The following is a 23,870-nucleotide window of genomic DNA, read 5'->3' on the forward strand; positions in this document are numbered from 1 at the left end:
CTTTTGATTTAAAACCGAGTGCGGCAGAAAACTATAATTCAGTGACCGTTCTTAATATAACTTGAAATTCAGATTTTATTTGAGTTCTGCTTTACAACAATCTTGGAGAAAACATCACCATCAACAAAGTGCAGTGGGTTCAAATAAAAGAGAGAGTACATCGGTGTAAAATAGGAAATAAGAAGATTTGTATGCCAGCAGGAATTGTTTGCTCAGTATTTTTGTCATGTCATAAAACAAGTTAAAGATCCTAAGATAGATTTGGAAATCCTGAAATATTTGTTTCAGTGTTAAAGCGCCCATACCGGGAATTCCTAAAAGCCAAAGGCCATGAAAAACTCAAGCAATAACTCAACATCCAACCAGCCAGACCACATTATCATAGGACGTCTGAAAAACAAAAGCTTTTCTAAAGTTTTGCAATGGAAAACACTAACCCTAGACTGAGAAGTTTCATACAATTATTGAGTTAATGCTGTTAACAAATCTGGTCTTGTAGAGTAGCCTCTGTCTTGCACAAGTCTCAAACTATGTTTTCCAACTTTGGTATGTGTAAGCCATGGCACTGGTCTTCACTGTCTCTGTCAACGAAATGCAAACACACAAGAAAAACATAAATGTCTTGCGATATGGTGTATCTTCTGTGTAGACTGATAAAGTGACTACTACCTGGGTTTAAAAGTGCAGGTGTCTGAATCACTCAGGGTTCCGTTTCCATGGACACGTCCCTTCTCATCAGACTCATACTATCAGGGTTCTGATCAATGCGTGTTGATGTCTCAGCTGCCCCACATGCATTTGCTTGCTCCTCATCACTGGAGTCTCTGTGATACCATACCATGTATTACCTTTAAATGTTAACATGTGTTTGCTCCTAACACAGTTTAATGGTTGCCTTTTATTGACCAAATTCACTCATTCACTCACTATTTCATTCAGCTTTAGGAAGGACTTTATCCTGATCAGGGTTATGGGTCTAGAGCCCATTTAGTACTGACCACAAAGTAAGGAGACACTTCAAATGCAATGCTAGTCCATTGCACAGCACAGTGCACTTGTATTTATGCACATTGGTCATTTATTTTTAGGGGCAATTTAGCATAAACAGTTAAGTAAGTTTGTTTTTGTTTTGTTTGTTTTTTGAGTGGGGGTGAAACCAGAGAACATAGTGAAAAAAAACATGAGGACACTAGGAGACTTTTCACATAAACGCTACACAGACAATAACCTGGCCTTAGGATTGAACCTAGGACCCTGAAGCTGTGCCACCATGTCACCTTGAATAAACTCAAATAGCACAAACAATACAATACTTTTGCTACTGATAATGCTGAGAAATTAAACAATGTTATTGTGGTATGCAATATAATAATAGGGAATCATACAAAAGCCATTGTACATGAACATGAACTTGTTTTATATATGTATATACATATGAACCCAACAAAAACTTTCATGCTCATGTACAATGGCTTTTGTATGACTTATATATATATATATATATATATATATATATATATATATATATATATATATATATATATATATATATATATATATATATATAATATTTTGTGTGTGTGTGTGTGAAAGGCATCACAATAAGGTACAATTATTAAATAAATATATCTGACCAAATCACTGTCAGTTTGTTCATAACTGGATAAATTAAAAAACTGTCAATTACATTCAAAATATGATCGTAAAATGTTATTTTTGATTTGTCTTTTTCTCTGTAAACTTCAGCTTTCAATAAGTGTTTGCTTGTGCTAAGTTCAAAAACAGTTGACTCACAGCTCATACTCAAAGTCTTCCTGGAATGTCTGGGGCCTCGTACAGACAGCACAGATGTTCCCCATTACCCTGAAGCACTGCATGCAGAAAGACCCTGAAAACAAAGTTTGGAGAGCTTATACAAATAGCTCTGAGAGAGTTTTGAAAGCTTATATCTACCGCCTCCTGCAGATATCGGCGTTTATGTTTCTTACACAAAACATGTAGCTATTCAAGGCCTTTTCTCCCAAATACGAAAGCACAATGTCTTAAAACTGCATAAGATTGAGGTCTGGGATACATGCACTATGATATTATAGGCAAGATTTGCTTTAACCTGAATACCTGTGCAGTTCTGAGCAGAACAGGTGTACATATTAGAGCTGTTTTTGACCTTCACAACTTTCCCACAGATTAGGCATGACTTATTATACAATCCCAGGAATCTGGCTATGGTGACTCCACCTGGAAGACTGCAAACATACACAAATATAAATATTCTGGCTCATACATTGTGCTTATACACTGCACACAGGAAAGACCATTAGCAGATCTGGCAGTGCCCTCTCATACCTATGCTCTATGAACAATTGTCATGTAAGTTACCATTATATGCCTGCAAAATTCCCTTAACAATCCATCATTAAGCCGTTTATATAGTATGTTTTCCGCCAGAACAGTATTTCCTTATTACAGTATTTAGTCTGACTAATCATTAGCTAATTCCTCTTTGAATGGTATTGGGTGTGACTCACCGTAGTACCAAAGTTCGCAGTAGACTTTCCCCATTTCCCTGGTTCTCCTTTTCCCTGGCCACCACCTGTAGCAAAGCTTTCCGCAGTGAGCCACGCTGAGAGAGGATACGACTGCGGAGTCGCAGAATCCTCACCTGCAAAATGTAAAAAAAAAAAAAAAAAAAAAAAAAAAAGGATATACAGTCATATTCAATGTGGCCTTGAAATTAACAAATTTGTCAAACCAAATAGATATTTATTAGGAAAAATACAACACTCTGGTAGCATATGCACAACATTTTATAATAGGTGCTGTAACTGAGTTTAGAGTTAACCATTCATTGAAAATATGTCGAAGGGTATAACATTTTATCCAAAGTAAGAAAGTTTCCATAGTACCAAACATTATAAAGTGATTCTGAGAAAAACTGAATAAATAGAAAACTATTTTTTGCAGGATTTCCTGAAAGCCATCATATACACATAGCCAAGATTTCAATAAGAAGCTGACAAGATATCAACAGAATCTTGTTTTTTAAAAGTTACGCTTCAAATTTTTAAAGGTGAAAATGTCTGACAGGATTTATCTTGATTTTTGGCACCTCAAAAGGCTGCAGTAAGGAGCAGACATTTTTCCTTTATATTTAAATAATACCAAATAGCACTAAATGTACCAAAGAATTTAGTTTGCATGCCTAATGTTTTTATTTATACTTATTTTTTACAAAGGCTTGGGCTTGTGGCATTCTAACTTTTTGGAAATCATTCTGAAGGACATCAGCAGCAGATTCCTGAGGCAAAAGTGACCGTAATGCAATAAAATAAACAAGTAAAGTATTTGTTTGGCCTAATATAAAGTTGATTAACATTGTATGATACTGACAAGTTGCTTACTGAACCATAGCATGTCTAGGTGTATAGAAAGGAATCTGCTTCTATGTGAAGCAATCTTAAAATATTTGAAATGCCATTTGCTCTCCTCCTTCACTGAGGTCAAAAATTAATTGCAGCTGGATGCAAACAATGTCAACATTATCACACACCAATATTTATAACCCCCAAAATTTAAAGTTCACAATAAATAATACCGTCCCAATAGCCTGGTGTAAAATATTTTTTTAATATAACAGAAGTGAAAAATAATAAATGTGAATGTACTGCAAATAGCTGTTAGTGAATGATTTTAACTGAAATATTATATATCGCTAAAAGTATCTTAACCATCACATGGTTATGCTTCTCCACCAAACTGTTGCCACAAAGTTGAAAGCACACAATTGTCTAAAATGTCTTTGTATGCTGTAAATTAAAGATTTTGAAACTGAAACAAAGTGGCCTGAATATGGAGGCTGTTCCACCAGTAAAAAGGGAGCAACTTTGTGATATGTGAAACAAGCACATAAGAGTGTGATAGCCGGGTGTCCCGATACTTTTGACCATGAAATGCATCATGAATGCAGAAGTTTTGCTTTGTCTTCAAAACTGTGATGGTCATACTATTATCCACAACTGGTTTGTTTGGAGATGTTGCAGAAACTTCCAGCTCTATGCTAAGAAATCACTGGGTCCATTATAATGCCTGTTCACCCAAATGATTTTTCTTTGAGAACAGATATATTTTGCTTTTTTTTTTAATAATGAAGGGGATGGACGAGAAACTTCAAACGAAAAAATCTATGGTTGATGAGTGTAGGTCTTACTTTTTCCCATCGGGGATGGTAATGTGCGCACACAAACCTCTGCAGTCGTTTTGCATAACTTCCTGCAACCACCAGGAAAAAGGCAAAACCATAAAGAAAGCCTGTAAATGAGCATAAAGTGTGTCATAAGCCAAATGCAAGTTAGCATGAAGACAGCAAATAGAGAAGATATGTGATAAAGGGCCAAGCCAAGCAGTTCACTTCAAGCTAGGGTAGAAATAATTTCTGGGTTGAATAATGACAACCAAAGGCTAAAAAAAAAAGACCTAGGCAAATGCATTGCATGACTTAATATAAGATTGTACAGTTTGTGAGTTCTGCCAAAAAAAACTAATCACCTCATATAAAACATTTACAAATAAAACTATCTGGACCACAGTTAAATGCATGTTTCCTATACTTTTGTTTACACCCAGCATTTTATTTTGATAAATAAAGACTATGCTTAAGAAAACTCCCATCAAAAGAATTATGAGGATTATGGTACATCAAAAAATAAATAGTTACACAAATATTTTTGCAAATGTCACTGCAAGTTTACTTCCTGTTAATCAGTTTTGGCATGCCTGATTCTATTGTTATAAAAATTCATCAGGTGAATAAGTTCCTCTCTTCATTTCTTTTTTATTTATTATTTTTGAACTACTGCCAACCTTGATACAAAAGGATAACATGAGTAATGCTCTTCATAACCACTAGATGTCCTTAGATATCTGCTGGCCATTCACAAAGCATTTATATTGTATCATGTACCTATGAATAGGTAGATCGAGTAATCTGGCTCCAGGGGTTCCATCAGACACTTTTTGCTCAGAATTGTAATGTTTTCTTTCTGCAGAATGTCAAAGGAGGCCAGAATGTCCTTAAAGATGTCCGCGGCATAGCCTGAGCCATTCACTTGTATGTCCACAAACACGGGAGCTGGAGGAAAAAAACGTATTGCATATAAAACAATATTATATATTTATAGATAAATAACAGCAGTGGTGGAGAGTAACGAAGTAAATGTAATATGTCACTGTAGTTAAGTAGTTTTTTTTTTTCAAGTATCTGTACTTTACTCAAGTATTTCCGTTTGGACAGACTTTTACTTTAACTTCACTATATTTCAAAGTAAATTATCTTACATTTTACTCAACTACATTTCGCAAAATCAGTCAGAAGTTCCTCACTCATACCCTCAGAAAGAAGAGGCGGGGTGTCAGTAAATAGAAGTGAATCCAAATTAAAAATATGGATGACAAAAAAGTCCAAACCCTCAGGAGCCCAATTTTAAAAAACAATAGGGAGAAACGTGCAAAAGATAAATGTGTGTATGCAGCTCTATCGCTCATCTAGTTATGAGGATAGTGAAGGCTAAATGCATTGAATGAAATAGATTAATAACTGTATAGCACTTATGCTGTGATGTCTGCTATGCTTTTACACATGGAGCAACAATATTTCTTTTAGCTGCATGACATTATAATTTAAAGTACGGTGTTTATCAGAATGTGTGTAGCAACAAAACATTTACAGCATAACTAGTCTAGTTGGATTGTGGTTAAACAGCACTTATTGATTGGTTACCTTTAATTAAGGTGATGTCAGAAAGGTTTTCTGTGATTGTACTGCTGCTTCAGTGCAGCTTAAAAGAGTAATTTGAAAGACATAGTATATTATAAGGATATAGATGTTGTATGTATCTTATGGCTGCATTTATCCAAAAAGTTGTATCGTTCTTGGTTCTATGATCAATTGTGCACAATGACGTGTATATAATTGTGCAATAAATACATTTAAGGTGATATTTCTCATGAAAGTGAGCTCGCAGAAATGTATCTAAATTTGTGGACTGCTCTTGGAATATGTTCTTACTTATCCAGTGACGGTAGCTGAAGCAGAGAGGAGATTTGTAATTCTGAAACTAATCAATGAAGAGATGTTGGGTCATGGCATGGTTTACTCAGGGCATCATTCAAGCTAAAAACCACCATTGCTGGTTGGTGGTATCTACTTAGCACGAACATACAGTTCAGCATCAGCTCAACATCAAGCAGAACCTTTTGAGAGGAATAAACTCCTGACTCTAACTTGCCACAGCACCCGTAGCCTTATTTACATGTTTTTTTTGAAGTCGTTGAAAATTAGGTTTTGAGCTCATGATACTTTATTAGATAATAACATTAAAGTCTTTTACATAAATGAGTTGATTGAGTTTAAAGGGAGCACTTAAAGTTTTACTGAAGTAATATTTTACCTATTCTATCTATATTTTAACTCAGGTACATGCTTTGTGTACTTCGTCCACCATTGATTAAAAGATAATGTTATTAAAATCTTAAAGGCCAAGTCAAGCAGTTCTATTCAGGTTGTAGCTCATCTATATTCTGGAAAAACCTATACATGTAGATTTAAGCCTTAACTAAAGCAACCAGTGACTGTAAATGCATTGCATGGCTAATTTTGTACACAATGTTTAAAGGTATCTAAAAACTACTTCATTTGTAATAATCTGATTGTTATTATAATGCTTCTTTAAAATTAAATTAGATAATTAGATCTGCCACTATTAAACAATGATGAAAATGAGTTTTGAGCAGGCTATTGTCTAATGGAACTATGGTAGACCACAAAATGTTTGTTGAATTAGGCCCAATCCTGAGCCATACATCATCACATATTTGCATTTAGGTTTCTAAATTGAAACAAATTGACAAAAACAATGTATGAGAATATATATATATATATATATATATATATATATATATATATATATATATATATATATATATATATACATATATATATATATATATATATATATATATATATATATATATATATATATATATATATATATATATATATATATATATATATATATGGAAAAGCAAAGACTTTTACCTTTAGCCACTATCTCTTCTTTAGCATGATAATGCAGAATGTCAAACACCCAGTACACCATGAGGTCTACAACAATCATAACACAGCCCATTATCAGGTGCTTAAGCATAGACATCATGCCGGTCATGATTCCCCGCTTCTCTCGAGCTGTCAACCGCAAGCAGTCTTATGGGGTGAGACACAGTGAACACAAGTGATTATATAAATTGTATAAATCTGTAGGTTTACAGTTTTGGCTTTTCATTAACAATTATTGACTCCACCATTCTTTTTTAACTTAAATAAAAAAATCATTAAACATACACACAAATACACAAACATATTCTTACAGGGTGTGATGTAGGTCAGAGCCTCTTTCTCAGTGAGGGGCAGGACTGCTGGTTTTCCTTGTCTAGAGAACTTGCAATCCATCTTGACAAATTCATCTGTTATGTAGAAGTTGTCAAAATCGTCCACATGAAGGTAATGTCTTTTGTACAGAACTGCCCTGTTCACAAAAATATATAAAGTATACAATGACAACACAATCAGATTACGCTGCATTGTATTAATACTCATTTAATTTTTGAAAAGTTTACAAACAGTTAAAAAAAAAAAGTAATAAATACAAAAACTTCATGGATTCTGCTTAACTGTTTTCATACTAAGTAATTGAATAAATCTCAGCATGCTACTCTCATACGAAACAAATCATATTGCCTGATGCAATGATTTTAAACTCAACAATGCTTTTTTCACTAAATTTTCTGGACTGTTGTGACTACAGAATAAAATAAAGTCATAATAGTTAACAGTTTTTGTTGACTACTATTGTGGACTCACTGTAGGTACATGAACAGCAGCAGAACCAGGCCCACATAGGTCAGTAGAGCCATGAGGTCCAGGATACGTTCTTGGTCCTGTGACACCTCCTCCATGATTTTCTGAACCATATGATGCACAGAATGACTGCTGTTCACATTCATGTCAAAGTGCAGAGAGGCTGACATGTTGAACTCAAACTCTCTCTTCATTTGATTAAATGCTGCAATAATAGCTAAAAGGATAACAAAAAAACAGCTGTAACAAACATCTCTCTCTCTGTGTATATATATACACTGTATGTTATCCTATAAGAACTGGGTAAAATAATAAGAAGATGTAACTTACGGAAAGCAAGTTTTGTCTTTAGATGGTGGGCAACATATGAGGGTATGACACAGAACAACTCACCAACTGTTGGGAATAGGAAATTTTACATAATCTTTCATTTAAAACTGTGAAAAATATTATGAAGTCAGTATTATCCAAAAGAAACAAGGTAAAAACACATAGTAATATTATTATTTTATATGTTTATTCCATTACTTGCCCATCAACCTGTCAGTCCCTAATAGTATTAAAGTTGTAGAGCTCTGTTTGTATGAGGCTTTGTGTTTGTGTGTGTGTGTGTGTGTGTGTGTGTGTGTGTGTGTGTGTGTGTGTGTGTGTGTGTGTGTGTGTGTGTGTGTGTGTGTGTGTGCACTCTGAGGTCATGTTTGGATTTGGAGGCAGCAGTGTCACTAATGTTGTCTTGGCACTAAGGTGGATTTATAACAATAATTTATTCAAAATGAGAGCATGCTGGCAAAAAAAGGAAATGAATGAGTCATGGACAGCCAGATGGGAAATGAGAAAACCATAGTGCAGCCCCAGCATTCAGATCAGCTCTTATGCTCAAACACTAATCTCTTAATGGTACAACAATTTTAAAGCACTTATAGTGGCTGACATGTAGCACTAACAGCTGCACAAATATACTACATATACAATAGCCACTGATCTAGAAAGCATTTCTGCACACACATAAGATGTAAAAAAGTACTCTTAAGCTTGGTACTATGTGAAATAACATTGTATGCTGTGTATGTAAACACTTCTTCTTCTTCTTCTTCTTCTTCTTCTTTCGGCTGCTCCCATTAGGGGTCGCCACAGCGGATCATCCGTCTCCATACCACCCTGTCCTCTATATCTGCCTCTTTTACACCAACTACCTGCATGTCTTCCCTCACCACATCCATGAACCTCCTCCTTGGCCTTCCTCTTTTCCTCCTACCTGGTGGCTCCATCTTCAGCATTTTTCTACCAATATAATTCATGTCCCTCCTCTGCACATGTCCAAACCATCTCAATCTCGCCTCCCTCACCTTGTCACCAAAACATCCTACATGTGCTGTCCCTCTAATAAACTCATTTCTAATCTTGTCCATCCTCGTCACTCCCAACGAAAACCTCAACATCTTCAGCTCTGCTACCTCCAGCTCCACCTCCTGTTTTTTACTCAATGCCACTGTCTCTAATCCATACAACATCGCAGGTCTCACCACAGTCCTATAAACTTTCCCTTTCATTCTTGCAGATACTCTTCTATCACAAATCACTCCTGTCACTCTTCTCCACCCACTCCACCCTGCCTGCACTCTTTTCTTTACTTCCCTAACACACTCTCCATTACTTTGCACTGTTGACCCCAGGTACCTGAACTCCTCCACCTTCTCCACCTCTTCTCCCTGCAACCGCATCACTCCACTGCCCTCCCTCTCATTCACACACATGTACTCTGTCTTACTCCTACTGACTTTCATTCCCCTTCTCTCCAGCGCATATCTCCACCTCTCCAGGCTCTTCTCAACCTGCTCTCTACTCTCACCACAAATCACAATATCATCTGCAAACATCATAGTCCAGGGAGACTCCTGTCTGACCTCGTCCGTCAACCTGTCCATCACCACTGCAAACAGGAAAGGGCTCAGGGCCGATCCTTGATGCAGTCCAACCTTCACCCTGAACCAGTCTGTCGTACCTACTGCACACTTTACTGCCGTCACACTGTCCTCATACATGTCCTGCACCACCCTCACATACTTCTCTGACACACCTGACTTCCTCATACAATACCACAACTCCTCTCTCGGCACCCTGTCGTACGCTTTCTCTAAATCCACAAATACACAATGCAGCTCCTTCTGTCCTTCTCTATACTTCTCCATCAACATCCTCAAAGCAAATAAGGCATCTGTGGTGCTCTTCCTCGGCATGAAACCATACTGTTGCTCACAGATGGTCACCTCTTCTCTCAGCCTGGCTTCCACTACTCTTTCCCATAACTTCATGGTGTGACTGATCAACTTAATTCCCCTGTAGTTACTGCAGGTCTGCACATCTCCCTTATGCTTAAAGATCGGTACCAGCACACTCCTTCTCCATTCCTCAGGCATCCTCTCCCCTTCCAGAATCCTGTTAAACAATCTGGTTAAAAACTCCACTGCCATCTCTCCTAAACATCTCCACGCTTCTACCGGTATGTCATCTGGTCCAACCGACTTTCCATTCTTCATCCTCTTAATCGCTGCTCTCACTTCCTCCTTACTAATCCTATCTACATCCTGCTTCACCAACTCCACATCCTCCAACCTTCTCTCTCTCTGATTTTCCTCATTCATCAGCTGCTCAAAATACTCCCTCCATCTTCTCAACACACTCTCTTCACTAGTCAACACATTTCCCTCTCCATCCTTTATTGCTCTAACTTGCAGTACATCCTTCCCAGCTCGGTCCCTCTGCCTGACCAATCGGTATAAATCCTTTTCTCCTTCCTTAGTGTCCAACCTCTTATACAGCTCCTCATATGCCTTTTCCTTGGCTTTCGCCACATCCCTTTTAACCTGCTGCCGCATCTCCTTGTACTCCTGCCTACTCTTCTCATCACTCTGTCGATCCCACTTCTGTTTTGCCAATCTCTTTCCCCTAATGCTCTCCTGCACTTCCTCATTCCACCACCACGTCTCCTTGTCTTGCTTTCTATTTCCAGATGTCACACCAAGTACTTTTCTAGCTGCCTCCCTCATCACTCCTGCAGTAGTTGCCCAATCATCCGGCACCTCTTCACCACCACCAAGCCCCTGTCTGACCTCTTCCCTGAACCTCACACTACACTCTTCCTCCTTCAGTTTCCACCATCTTATTCTTCTTTCAAACCTTACTTTCCTCCTCTTCTTCTTCGCCTCCAAAACCATCCTACAGACCACCATCCGATGCTGTCTAGCTACACTGTCCCCCGCCAACACCTTACAGTCTCCAATCTCCTTCAGGTTGCATCTCCTACACAGAACATAATCCACCTGTGTGCACCTTCCTCCACTCTTATACGTCACCCTATGATCCTCCTTCTTCTTAAAATACGTGTTCACCACTGCCATTTCCATCCTTTTAGCAAAATCTACCACCATCTGCCCTTCCACATTCCTCTCCTTAAAACCATACCTACCCATCACCTCCTCATCACCTCTGTTCCCTTCACCTACATGCCCATTAAAGTCTGCCCCAATCACCAATCGTTCTTTCCTAGGTACACCATCTACCACTTCATCTAATTCACTCCAGAATCTTTCTTTCTCCTCCATCTCACAGCCAACTTGTGGAGCATAGGCACTGATGACATTTATCATCATCCCTTCAACTTCCACCTTCACGATCATCACCCTATCAGAAACTCTCTTCACCTCAACTACACTCTTACTGTATGCTTCTTTCAGAATCACCCCTACACCATTTCTCTTCCCATCCACACCATGGTAAAACAGTTTAAACCCACCTCCAATGTTCCTGGCCTTACTCCCTTTCCACTTGGTCTCCTGAACACACAACACATCTACCTTTCTCCTCTCCATCATATCAGCTATCTCTCTCCCTTTACCCGTCATAGTACCAACATTTAAAGTACCAACCCGAACCTCTACTCTCCTACACTGCTCCTTTTCCTGCCGTCTCTGTAGACGCCTTCCTCCTCTCCTTCTTCTCCTTCGGCCAACAGTAGCCCAATTTCCACCGGTACCCTGTCGGCTAACGATACCTGTGGCGGTCGTTGTTAACCCGGGCCTCGACCGATCCGGTATGAAATTCTCATTTGTGATCCGCATATTTGATTTGGCACATGTTTTACGCTGGATGCCCTTCCTAACGCAACCCTCCCCATTTACCCGGGCTTGGGACCGGCACTAAGAGTACACTGGCTTGTGCCCCCCTAATGGCTGGGTTCTGTGTATGTAAACACAGTAACCATAAATAGCATATACCAAAACCAAGTTGAATAAGAAAAACAAACTTCACCACAGTAATGAGTAAGAAGACCTGAATGATCTCAAGCTTCCTGTATATATGTTAATTACACACTGCGAAAGTCACAATAAAACATCTGTAGAAAGACTGACCACGTGTGACGCCACAGAGAGGCCTGAAACCATCCACGATGTGGCAGAGGAAAGAAAACACTGAGAGCAGCTCCATACAGTCAGCACGGCCCTCATCAAACACCGAGTTACATTTTTTGTATGGTGTTCCCATCTTCACATTACAGATGTCGCCGATGCTCGCCAAGAAGTGCAGCACATTTCTCAGAGAACGAGCTGAAAAAGATCAGTATAGGAGAGGATGAAGTGGTTACTATGGGATACTAAGAGTCATTCCAGGAGTCAAGGTTCTCCACTTCGTTCATTTTTCACTAAATACTAATAAATTCACTCACAAACATGGCGTACAGACTCTGTAAGGGCTCCAATAAAGTTCTGCACTCTGCCTGCCAGTGAGTAGGCGTTCCTGCTGACCTCCCTTACCTTCTCCAGCACAGCTATGTTCATAAATCAGAAATAAAAACATACTAGTGTTAGTCAGCTTTTAATGATGTAAATATGCTTGCCTTTGAGACAACGTAAATAAAGTCAGATCTATCACAAATTAAAGAAACAGAAAGCACTATGCTCACTTGCTCTTTGGAACATATTGTAAATTATAGTATACTTATTGTATGACTTACGGAGCAGAGGTGTGGCAGCTCTCTGCATGAGTTGCTGGGTTTGGTTCATAGCTAACTCAGATCTGCACAATATGCTGGCTGCTGCTCGGTCAAAGTTCTCCAGAGTGTTGTTCAACGGGCCTTGAACCACAAGGGTGATAATGAGGAAGAGCAGGATTTTTTTACCCTGTCCTTCAGAAATAAAATAAACACAAAAAGAGAGCATCAGAAATATTCATTTGGTTCAATCGGTGAAAGTAATCACACAAAAAGGGATTTGTCATTGAGCATATACACTATGTGGACAAAGGTTTGTAGAGGACTATGTCCCTAAGATTCATAAAATCTTAGGATTGGAACAATTTTGCCTTTTCTGGTTGAAGTGAAGGGAAAATATAATGCCACTGCATCCAAAGGCATATTTATGTTTACCAATTTTGTGCCTGCAATTTTGTGATAACAGTTTGGAGAAGAAACCACATATGGCTAGAAAAGGTCAAGTGTCCCAATACTTTTGTCTATATATTCTATATAAACGATGAAAAGGATTCTTACTGGAGCACAACATGGGAAGCATGAGAGTGATGTTGGCACGCACACTAACGGAGAGTCCCATTCCAAACGCTGTGAAGGCAGCTATGGTTACCGTGGTGATGATGCAGTACCAGAGCGCATGTTTCTGTATGTACAATGCTATTGCACCATAAATGAATGCAAGCAGCAAACCGAAAAAAAAGGCTAAAAGACTGCGCCAGGCACGACTCCATGCTGAACTGCGAAAGAGCCTTAACACCTGGCTGTGCAGTTTCATCCTGTCAAAACAAATCGAAATGAAATGTATTAAGGGTAATCTTTCAAGCAGCTAGTTTTACTTCTTCTATACGGTTTTTGCCTTTTTTTTGTACCTTCTCGTCAAACGTCCAGCTGATCTTGCCCTTTGGGGACGCATTGCCAAACCTTTATGTATAATCCCTTTCTTTCTTAGCTGATAAAACACACCCAATGTCAGGAAACTGCAGGTAGTATATAAATTGCTGGTTTTGAAAGAATACTTTCAAATGTAAACAAAAACAGTCTTACATCACTTTTCAACTGACATTTTTTGGAAGGTGCTGATTTTTCCAGTAGACAGAGGAATCGAGAAATGAAGGAAGCACGAAGGAAAGATAGAAAAAAAGCACCACATTCAAGTATATACCTTAAACATTGTTATTTTGTAATATTTTTGATATTGATATTAATGTTAAATTTGACAATGTATTTTTTTATTTACCTATAAAGCATTAGAGAAAGTCAGTAAGTGTATCCTGCCTGACGTGGCTCACAGATTCCTGTTCGGACCAACATCTGATTTCCCCTTGGCCAGGCTTTTAATAGGAGCTGCATTTGGAGCCATCGGTGGGACTGGTGAGAGCGTACTGTGCTGTTGTAAAGATTTATGAATGTAAATTTGAAAGTAAATACACAGTATAAATGTTCCCCCCCCCCCATTTTCTTTATTATAGCTTTGTTTCTTGGACTCATGCACAACATTTCAATGAGTAACTTTCACAAATTCATATTTGGATATGTTTTTATAGGTATGTAAAAACCTTCCACAACTTTCATACACTTGGTTTGCTGATGCGAACTTTGACCTAAAATAGGGCGTGGGTGCGTACTTAATGTATGTGTTGTATGTGTGCTTTTAAAGCACTGTGTGTCCTAGGTGGGATGCTGTCCTCATATTTTCGTTGCTCAGTTCTACTGATGTTTCCCAGCATTCTTGGCTCTCGTGGTCAGGCTTATGTGATCTTGTTCATAATACAGTGTCTCTATCAAGGTAAAAAAAAAAAAAGAACTGGTTTGAAATGGTTCCTGTTGTGCATTATGCAATCTGGTATTTAGTGAAATATTTTTTCCTGGTTAAATAGTGCTATTAGCATAAAATAGCTTTCTCACCAGAATAAAAATGTATTTTGTTCATTTTTATTACACTGACAAGCTTTACAAATATACCATTTTCTTCCTTAACAAATCAAACACTACATTTAGCTCTACAGTGGAAGAGAGAGTAATTAAAAATACACATTTTCATTTCAGAGTTCATTTCACTTATTAAAGTATTTTCTCAGGTCCAATCTACAATATCCACCATAATGTCCAAGATGTGGTCCTCTCTATGGGCTGTAATATTGACCTGCAAATAGGACACAGTAAGATTTTGTGGAGGACGGTGTCTGAACCATTTTTTGAGGTGTTACAGGAGATAGTGGTGAGTTCACAAGTAAAATGATGTTACTAGCCTGGACTTCATTTTCTGCATCCCCACTGGACTAAATAATATTTCATTTGCATCATATAAATTAAAACAAACCACACAAGGAAATGAAATATTGAAAGTTGAAAGATATAACTGAATAAAACTGAATAAAACCAAATGGAGTTAGAAACTAGTAAAAAGTTCTTTATATGCATTGTTCTAACAAGCACATTCTTCTCTCCCTGCACCAGGCTGACAGTGTGCAACTTCAGAGAGAGGCTCAAAATGTGAGTAGACAGTTCCAGGGCATTAGGAATGAAGTGATGGGCCAGTATGGCTACGATTCTTTTGGTCAGAATATTACAGCTACAGGCAACAGCACCACCCAGGAGCAGTACACTGCAAAGACCATAATGCGCTGTGAATGTAAGTGACATATGAATTGTAGAACTCCATTATATAATTTAATGGCAACATTCAAAACTATTTTGTGTGAGATATATATATATATATATATATATATATATATATATATATATATATATATATATATATATATATATATATATATATTAGGGCTGTTAAAATTAATAACATTCGTTTTAACGGCACAAATATTATTATTAATGTAAGATTAATGTGGCACGCATTTGTTTGACCATTTTAATTAAGAATATAAATAACAAATACATAAAAAAGAGGCAAAATTTCAATTGTTAACTCAACACACTCAACATAACTCAATATATATATATATATATATATATATATATATATATATATATATATATATATATATATATATATATATAAACTCCACTGAAAAATTCATTTTAATCACTAAACATTTGTTTTACTGATGCTCTAAGTTTTAAATCAAGCACCAATATCCGCCACGATGCACACATCCAGCAATTAAAACTATCCGTGTGGAAACATAGCAAAGGTTCCTTTTCGTGTCCTCATGATTTTTGCAATATAAAACTCCATGATTACTTCAAACATTTACAAGAAGATTTTGTCTTAATGCTAATATGGTTTTACTAATAATGAACATACATTTTCATAAAGCATTCATATTTTATACATGCCCTAATACTCTAATAGCATTAGAGTATTAAAAACTTGAAAATAATTAATTTGAGGTACATTCAAAACAGATTTAAATGTGCGATTAAGTTGCGATTACATATTTGAATTGATTAACAGCTGTAATATATATATATATATATATATATATATATATATATATATATATATATATATATATATATATATATATATATATATATATATATATATATACACACACAAGTATATAACGTGTATATAACGTGTATATATATATATATATATATATATATATATATATATATATATATATATATATATATATATATATATATATATATATATATACACCATGCCATGGATGCTGTGCACAGATGTGGTAAAGAAGGGCATCGATCGCTGCAAAGAGTGGTTCAGTGATACCTGGCTGAAGTGCATGGACACTATTAAATCCCCTGTCATCAACCATTTCCTTTGTGTACCTATGAAGTTTGATTTTCTCTGCAATATTATGAGAGGTAAATAGTTACATTAACCACTGTATAGTCATTGTATATCTAAATCATGAGGATTATTGCATTTAGTTAGCTAGACCTGATTTGTATAGCCTTCTTCTCAAGACTTTCAGTTTCTATTAACCAGGTTTTGCACATTCCTTTACTATGGTATTTATTGGTTCAACTATGTATTCACTACAGTAATGACTCCATGGTGTGAAGAACAGATTCCAGTCGAAGGAAATTTTGGACAGACCTTTGACAAACTCGATTCCTCCATCAGTAAACTCGGGAAACAGTTTAGCACCAATGTGGTCTTTGAGGTACCGTGGTTTGGCAGAATTTAATCTATGCTACAATTCTTTAATATTTGTATTCTTTCTTCTAATTACAAAGATTACAAATGCTCCTTCAATCACATATTATTTCGCCAACAATATCTTAACCATAGTTTTCGATGCATTGTTGATCTTGATATGTGCAGAAAATCGAGGATGAGATGTTCGGAGAGACTGTTTTTCAGGATGAATTTCGCAAGGATCTGATAAGGACATTTAAGGAGAGGGGGAACACTGTTGAACAAATTTCCAGGATCGTGCAGATCCTCCTCTCTTTCACATTTATAACTGTGTTCATTTCGTAAGTATACACTTTTTCCACCCCCATCTGTTATTACACATTCAAATTAAGCATAAACAATTAAATACAAAATAAATTTTAAAAAGACTTTTACCTGTGTTCGAACTATTTTTTTTTTTTTTTACCAATTCAATGTGTTAAAATGATCTAGAATATTTAAAATCTCAAATTGACATCTAATAAAAAAAACTTTTGATTAAATTCAAATAAATTGTCTTGAACAAAAGCTTTCTCTTTTTTTTTTTATATGTATGTCTATTTAAATATAAGGGCTTTTGGATATGCACGACAATACACCAGAGATATCTGCTTTGACAACGTCCATATTACAACCTACTTTAGACAGATTGATGAAAGGAGAAAGAAAGGGGTAAGATGCCTTTTCCTCATTAAACCACTATCCTACTTAATTTCCAAGCTAAAACTCAAGACTGAAACTAATTTTACAGGGTAAGAGGTATTTATTGCCCTTGAAGAAATCAGAAAAGAGCAGACTGATTAATCCCTGGACCCTAAAAATCCATTCCAATGAGCTACAACCTGTGGTACAATCAAAATATAATATAATATAATATAATATAATATAATATAATATAATATAATATAATATAATATAATATAATATAATATAATATAATATAATATAATATAATATAATATAATATAATATAATATAATGTAAATTCAGTAAATACAATAATTTTTGCTTTTGGAAATGAAAATGGTTTGAAAATGTAAAAATGTTTCTATGTAAAAAAAATAACAACTCTACTCTCAACTCAACAGACAGCGAGCCTGGTCCGCTTTGTATCTCTGGCCCTGTTTGTATTTGTTCTGCTGGCCACAGATAGACTCCTTTACCACATTTTTGACATCATCCGTAGACATACCTTTACAGAATACTCAATTACAAGTGAGTATAACACATGCATGAAGATGTTTATTATAATTTTATCAACTTATTTATAAATGTTCTGAAATGTTGTGTCTACTATTCTCTCTTGTTTTACAGGTATTCATGACATTCACATTGACATTAGAGGAGAATCCATGTTAGCTAAGCTCCTGCGTAAAACTATCGGTGCCTTCAACACCTCCTCAAACCTTGATGTGCAGTCCAGTAACTGGCGTAGGTGTCTCTCTAGTTTTGTATATGACTCATTCTTGTTTATGACTCTTTCTTCTGTACTTTCTATAATTCTGTGCACATTATTTTGTGCATTGCCCTGTAGGTCACATGGTCATTAGGTGTATTTTTGTCCTTTTGTATAAGTAAAAAAATCAATGGCATCCAACATTTATCTGACCCCTGGCTGACCTTAGCAGTGTTTTTTTGATACAAACCAGACAGTGACTTCAATCTAGAAACAAAAACATAGGCAAAGTCTCAGGACATTTATAACAGGGTTTTTGATTCTCAAGCATCAGAACATCCACTGATCTGGATTTAGTTCATTTAGTTCATCATTAGTTTGGCTCTAAAAGGTGGAACATTATCCATTTAGGGTCCATTCACAATACGGCTTACTGTAAGTCTGTCTACCACTTCCTGTATTGCTCATTGATTTAATATTCTGTGATTTGATACAGTTTATGATGTAAGTGCTCTACAGCATACTGGCCTTAGATGTCAGCTATGTCTGCATGTGGTTAAATCAATATCACATGCATTTGCAAGTCACAGGATGTGCTAAAATGTCTGTGATTTTAAAATGATCGGAGTTTTCCTGGTTCAGGCAGTTTAAACATAAGCTCAGAGCTTGGATTGGCCTCTCTCTATTTAGGGCTGTTCTTTAACTTGTTGGTAAGCAAAGCTGCACACACCTGTGTAAATTTCTACTGGTTATTTTATATAGAAATATGCTCATGCATAACCACAAAAATGCAACAAAATATACAGATAGAGAGGTTCTAAAATAAAGGAAAAGTTAGCTGATATTTTTCATTATGAAAAGACTAACAGATAAAAGACATAAAAAAAGAAATTTAGTCATTCCAATCTTATAATAATCTTATTCTAATAACAAAATAATGTTTTTCTCTACTCCACTAAGGTTTTTTGTAATGTTGTAGGTTGCACTTATAAATAGCAGGCTTTGGTTAGGTTCAGCATTAGAATAGGGTTAGGGTTAGTGGTAGTCAAGTCAAGTCAAGTTTATTTGTATAGCGCTTTTCACAACAGACATTGTCTCAAAGCAGCTTTACAGAAAACAACAGTGAAGGTGAATGGTGTGCGTTTGTCCCTGATGAGCAAGCCGTGGCGACAGTGGCAAGGAAAAACTCCCTTAGATGATATGAGGAAGAAACCTTGAGAGGAACCAGACTCAAAGGGGAACCCATCCTCATATGGGTGACATCAAAAGTTTGGTCATAAATTTTTCAACAATACAGAACAATTTGTGATCATCATAGATCCAGCATCAGCTTCTCCATGCCAGGGCCTTTAAACACTCGGCATCTACTTCTCCATGATCATCCATAGGTCCATAATCTTCACGAGGTGGGACGTGACTGGAGCTGGCCAAACCTCAGGAAGCCTCGGGATGGGGAGAGAAAGAGAAGCAGTGGAGAGGAATTAGCGTAGCTGCTGTTCATGATATTAACAGCACAAGTTGATAATGTGCATGTGATCAGATGTTCTGGAGCACAAGGTTGTGATGTGATGTGCGTGATGTGTGTTATGTGTAGGCTTTGCTAAAAAGATATGTTTTTAATCTGCACTTAAACTGGGAGAGTGTATCTGAACCCCGAACACTGTCAGGAAGACTATTCCAGAGTTTAGGAGCTAAATGTGAAAATGCTCTACCGCCTTTAGTGGACTTTGCTATTCTAGGAACTACTAGAAGCCCAGAGTTTTGAGATCTCAGGGAGCGTGACGGATTGTAGCGTGTTAAGAGACTAGATAGATACATGGGAGCCAAACCATTTAGTGCTTTAAGGGCAGGATTAATTTAGGGTAGGGTAAGGGCAGGATTAATTTAGGGGTTGGATTAAGGTTATGGTTGGGGTAAGGTTAGAAGAGTGGGTCAAAATATTTACTACCTTTTCTGAGATGCAAACTAGAGCACATTTTGTGTGTGTGTGTGTGTGTGTGTGTGTGTGTGTGTGTGTGTGTGTGTGTGTGTGTGTGTGTGTGTACATGTACAGAGTGTCTCCCACAGCCTCGTGCCCTGAGCCAGGCGGACTACCTGTGGAGTACCATCCCAGTGTTATTGATGGGGCTCATGTGCTGCCTGCAGGTTTATACAAACCGCCTACGCAGAGTCATCACCTCTTTCTACTTCCCCAAGGTAACACTGATAATTTAGTGCAATACATATTTTAATATGCACCGTTAGTTCTGAAGATTAATATATTTAATATGTATACAGTAATTAGATAATGGCATAATTGTTACTATGTGCTTTGGTCATATGTTCAAGAATAGAGCAGCACACATAATCAATTTTGCTGCATAGGTAAACTCTCAATGCTCAGTGTTACATAACTTACTGTAGCAGATAAATTTTATTTAATCTAGCCTTGTATCAGAAACAACACACTTAGTGCTTCTTATATAATGCCCCATTATAAGCCTGTATATAATCTTTCCAATTTCAAAAAGAAATATGAGCATCTAAACAAAATCTATCTACACAGACTCTGATCTGTCATCTGTTTAAGATGAAAAATAGATTTTGCCTATGTTCATATTATTTCTGCTACACAGGAATTAAACTGTACTTTTAATGATCTTTGAGCAGCTGACAAAATATGATGACATCCGCTCAAACCTGCATGTGATATGAGAACAGGGATGGGCCAACAAGGAAAGATAGTTAGAGTAGCTATATATATATATATATATATATATATATATATATATATATATATATATATATATATATATATATATATATATTGATTACAGTCAAGACAAATAAGAAATAAACATTCCAGAGTTACCTATTATCACTAGTTAAAAGAACAAATCTAATTTTGTTATATTCGATTAGTTCTCCAGAACCTTAAAAGATGCAGTTGAATATGTTCATTATAAATGTAAATTATATATATATATATATATATATATATATATATATATATATATATATATATATATATATATATATATATATATATATATATATATATATAGTATACTAACTGTTCTTTTTGATGAAAGTATTTTACTTTTTTTTTTACCTTTTCTTTAACCTGCAGAACTTGCATTTGGTACTTATTGTTATTAACTTCTAAATAATTAATAAGATACACTTTGATACACTTGCAAAATGGTTGAACGCTCTTACATATAATTACAGGACTTGGCTTGGAGTATTATTCACAAGTTGCAGTGCATTTCACAGAGTTCATTACAATAAATAGAAAATGCAGCATGGCTGCAGCATAATCCATATTGTTGTATTATCACTTATAGTCGTCATTCAACTTATGTGGGCTTTGTTGTGTAAAGAGGAATATGTATGTGCATAAGCGGGGAGTTGATAGCTTTAGACACAGTGTGTTTTGTGGACCCATGTGTCTATAAGAAGGATTAGAGGCTCCATCAGGCTTGAAACAGCTGCATCATCAATAACCCTATTATACAGAAAATATCACTGCTTATATCACTGTGTCTCCCTCTATTTTCTAACTTTAAAGAATGTTTGAGTTTTATTAGGTTCCTTCTTTATATTCTGCTTCATGGTCACCTCATGTAAGAATTTCGATCTTTAATATAATTTTTGTCTTCTTGGTCCTGGGCAGAGAGAGAAGAAACGGATTCTTTTCCTCTACAATCTTCAGATGCAGAGACGCATTACTTTTGTCAACCACTTGATCAAACAGCTCAGGCATCGGAGACAAGCACCAAAGCCGGTCTGTATGCATTAACACTTCAATTACTTTAGAAAAGGACAAAAAACATGCTCACAGTTTTAACATACGGTTTGAAGTTTAATCTGTCTACTTTATGTAAATTTATATCCAGAATTTTATATTAAATAATCAGTGAGTCATGCATATAGAACCTAGGTGATTTTATATTTATATATAATTTAAAATAAAATGACATATTCTCACTAACATGGTCCTCGTTCTGTCTTTCTTAGGTGTTGTCCATGCTGCTGTCTCCACTGGAAAGGTTGGGCTGGGGTGTGTGTTGGTGTTGGGTATGTGTGGAGTTTATGAGGCAGCAGAGGGCTAAGCATTGTTCTGTTGAGAGCTGTAATATATTCTATTGTGAACAGTGCTGGGGGGATTTGGGGAACCGCTGTATCTGCTCTTTCCCCAAGGATATGGAGCAAGACTTTGACTCTGACACCGACACAGTATATTACGTTCATTAATCCTATACTTTTAATTGAGACAAATGTTCTAACTAAATATCCTCATTTATAAAGAAAGTTTTCTTTTTTAATTGTATGTGGTTACTATTTTCACACATTACCACACCTTTAAGATAGTTTTGGTTCTGTATTTGTATGATCAGAGCAATTATAGGAAATAAAACACTTTGCATTCTGAGGTTAATGAGTGATGTCACACAAAAGCTAATTGTTTTCCTTTGCAGCACAGCTAAAATGTTATTTTTTTTCTTTTACACCACAGTATTTTCTACATTTCAATTGTCATTTATTAACGAAACATCACATCATGCTTTTTAACTGGTTGTAGTTGCATTTAGTATGTGGAACGTCCATGACAACATTTAAAAAAAAAATTTCTTTCTTGAAGTTTGCAGTGGTGGACCTGTTTCCTGTCCCTGAGTTAAAAAATACTGCCGTAAAAGGAATCTTTAAATTTCTAATTGAGTAAAAGTACAAAAAGCACTTGCTAGTGGAGAACAAAAATACTGATCTATAAGAACTATATCTGAATCATGTATGCACTTCAATGGGACATTCTCCTGCACATCAGAGCTTTTTATAGAGAGAGGTTTGTATTGTTAAAGGCAAACACTGAGAGAACCTTTACTACACATGAAATCTCGCGAGAACTCTGCGGTTACTGATATCATCTCGCGACAGGTTATTGTTCAACACAAATTATGCATTCACTCCAAAAGTTACAAGGAACTGCATTTGTTTCTGGAAAATATCGGCGTAAAAACTTAGTCATTACTCATTAAAATAAATGTAATGACATAAAAGTAAAAGATTACCAAAATGGGAATACTCTGAAAAAGTACATACCTAAAAAAGAAAAAAAAAAAAAAACTTTTTTACTGTCATCACTATACTTCAAAAAAAAAAAAAAAAAAACCCCGACACTGGAAACTATTTCAAGTAAAGCTGAAACAATATGTCACTACAGAGAGCTTGACCATTTCTAATGTATATGTATTTTATATATTTTTTATCTATATAATAATATCCTATGAGAAGGAGTTTTTAATGCTCTATTTTTGATTGCAGAAAAGTTCCTCTTTAAAGGAGCGCATTAATATGACCCCATTAGATCCCAGTGTCCCAGCAGTGCTGTTTAAATGAAATGAATTTTCTGGCTAGGCTGTCCCCAGACTGTCCCCAGACTTCT

General features: G+C 36.2%; 2 protein-coding genes across 5 annotated transcripts; one reads left to right on the plus strand and one right to left on the minus strand.

Annotated features, from left to right (window-relative positions):
- Positions 1-57: 57 nt before the first annotated feature.
- On the minus strand, positions 58-13,911 carry dcst2 (DC-STAMP domain containing 2). Of its 3 annotated transcripts, none has more exons than XM_083556159.1 (16): positions 13,808-13,911; positions 13,458-13,714; positions 12,924-13,094; positions 12,636-12,737; positions 12,322-12,516; positions 8,243-8,308; positions 7,916-8,129; positions 7,423-7,580; positions 7,094-7,159; positions 4,961-5,128; positions 4,208-4,308; positions 2,529-2,662; positions 2,119-2,246; positions 1,795-1,888; positions 670-824; positions 58-581 (listed from the first exon to the last, which is right to left on the minus strand). In XM_083556159.1, exons 1-15 carry the CDS (start codon positions 13,849-13,851, stop codon positions 701-703), a joined length of 2,022 nt encoding a protein of 673 aa, XP_083412285.1. In that variant the 5' UTR covers positions 13,852-13,911; the 3' UTR covers positions 58-581; positions 670-700. The 3 variants fall into 3 exon arrangements, with proteins under 3 accessions (XP_083412285.1, XP_083412284.1, XP_083412286.1); XM_083556158.1 differs by having other exon boundaries at positions 7,094-7,258; XM_083556160.1 differs by lacking the exons at positions 58-581; positions 2,119-2,246 and having other exon boundaries at positions 690-824; positions 7,094-7,258.
- A 65-nt stretch (positions 13,912-13,976) lies between these two features.
- dcst1 (DC-STAMP domain containing 1) lies at positions 13,977-22,859 on the plus strand. Of its 2 annotated transcripts, XM_083556178.1 has the most exons (16): positions 13,977-14,092; positions 14,184-14,309; positions 14,408-14,482; positions 14,596-14,724; positions 15,017-15,156; positions 15,396-15,570; positions 16,590-16,733; positions 16,914-17,035; positions 17,197-17,351; positions 17,622-17,721; positions 17,801-17,896; positions 18,138-18,264; positions 18,364-18,480; positions 20,499-20,641; positions 22,101-22,211; positions 22,445-22,859. In XM_083556178.1, the coding sequence occupies exons 1-16, from the start codon at positions 14,047-14,049 to the stop codon at positions 22,679-22,681; spliced, it is 2,043 nt and encodes a 680-aa protein (XP_083412304.1). In that variant the 5' UTR covers positions 13,977-14,046; the 3' UTR covers positions 22,682-22,859. The 2 variants fall into 2 exon arrangements, with proteins under 2 accessions (XP_083412304.1, XP_083412305.1); XM_083556179.1 differs by lacking the exon at positions 14,408-14,482.
- The last annotated feature ends 1,011 nt before the right edge of the window (positions 22,860-23,870 follow it).

This window comes from Silurus aristotelis, assembly GCF_946808225.1.
Source record: "Silurus aristotelis genome assembly, chromosome: 1".
In the NCBI taxonomy this organism is placed as follows: Eukaryota; Metazoa; Chordata; class Actinopteri; order Siluriformes; family Siluridae; genus Silurus; species Silurus aristotelis.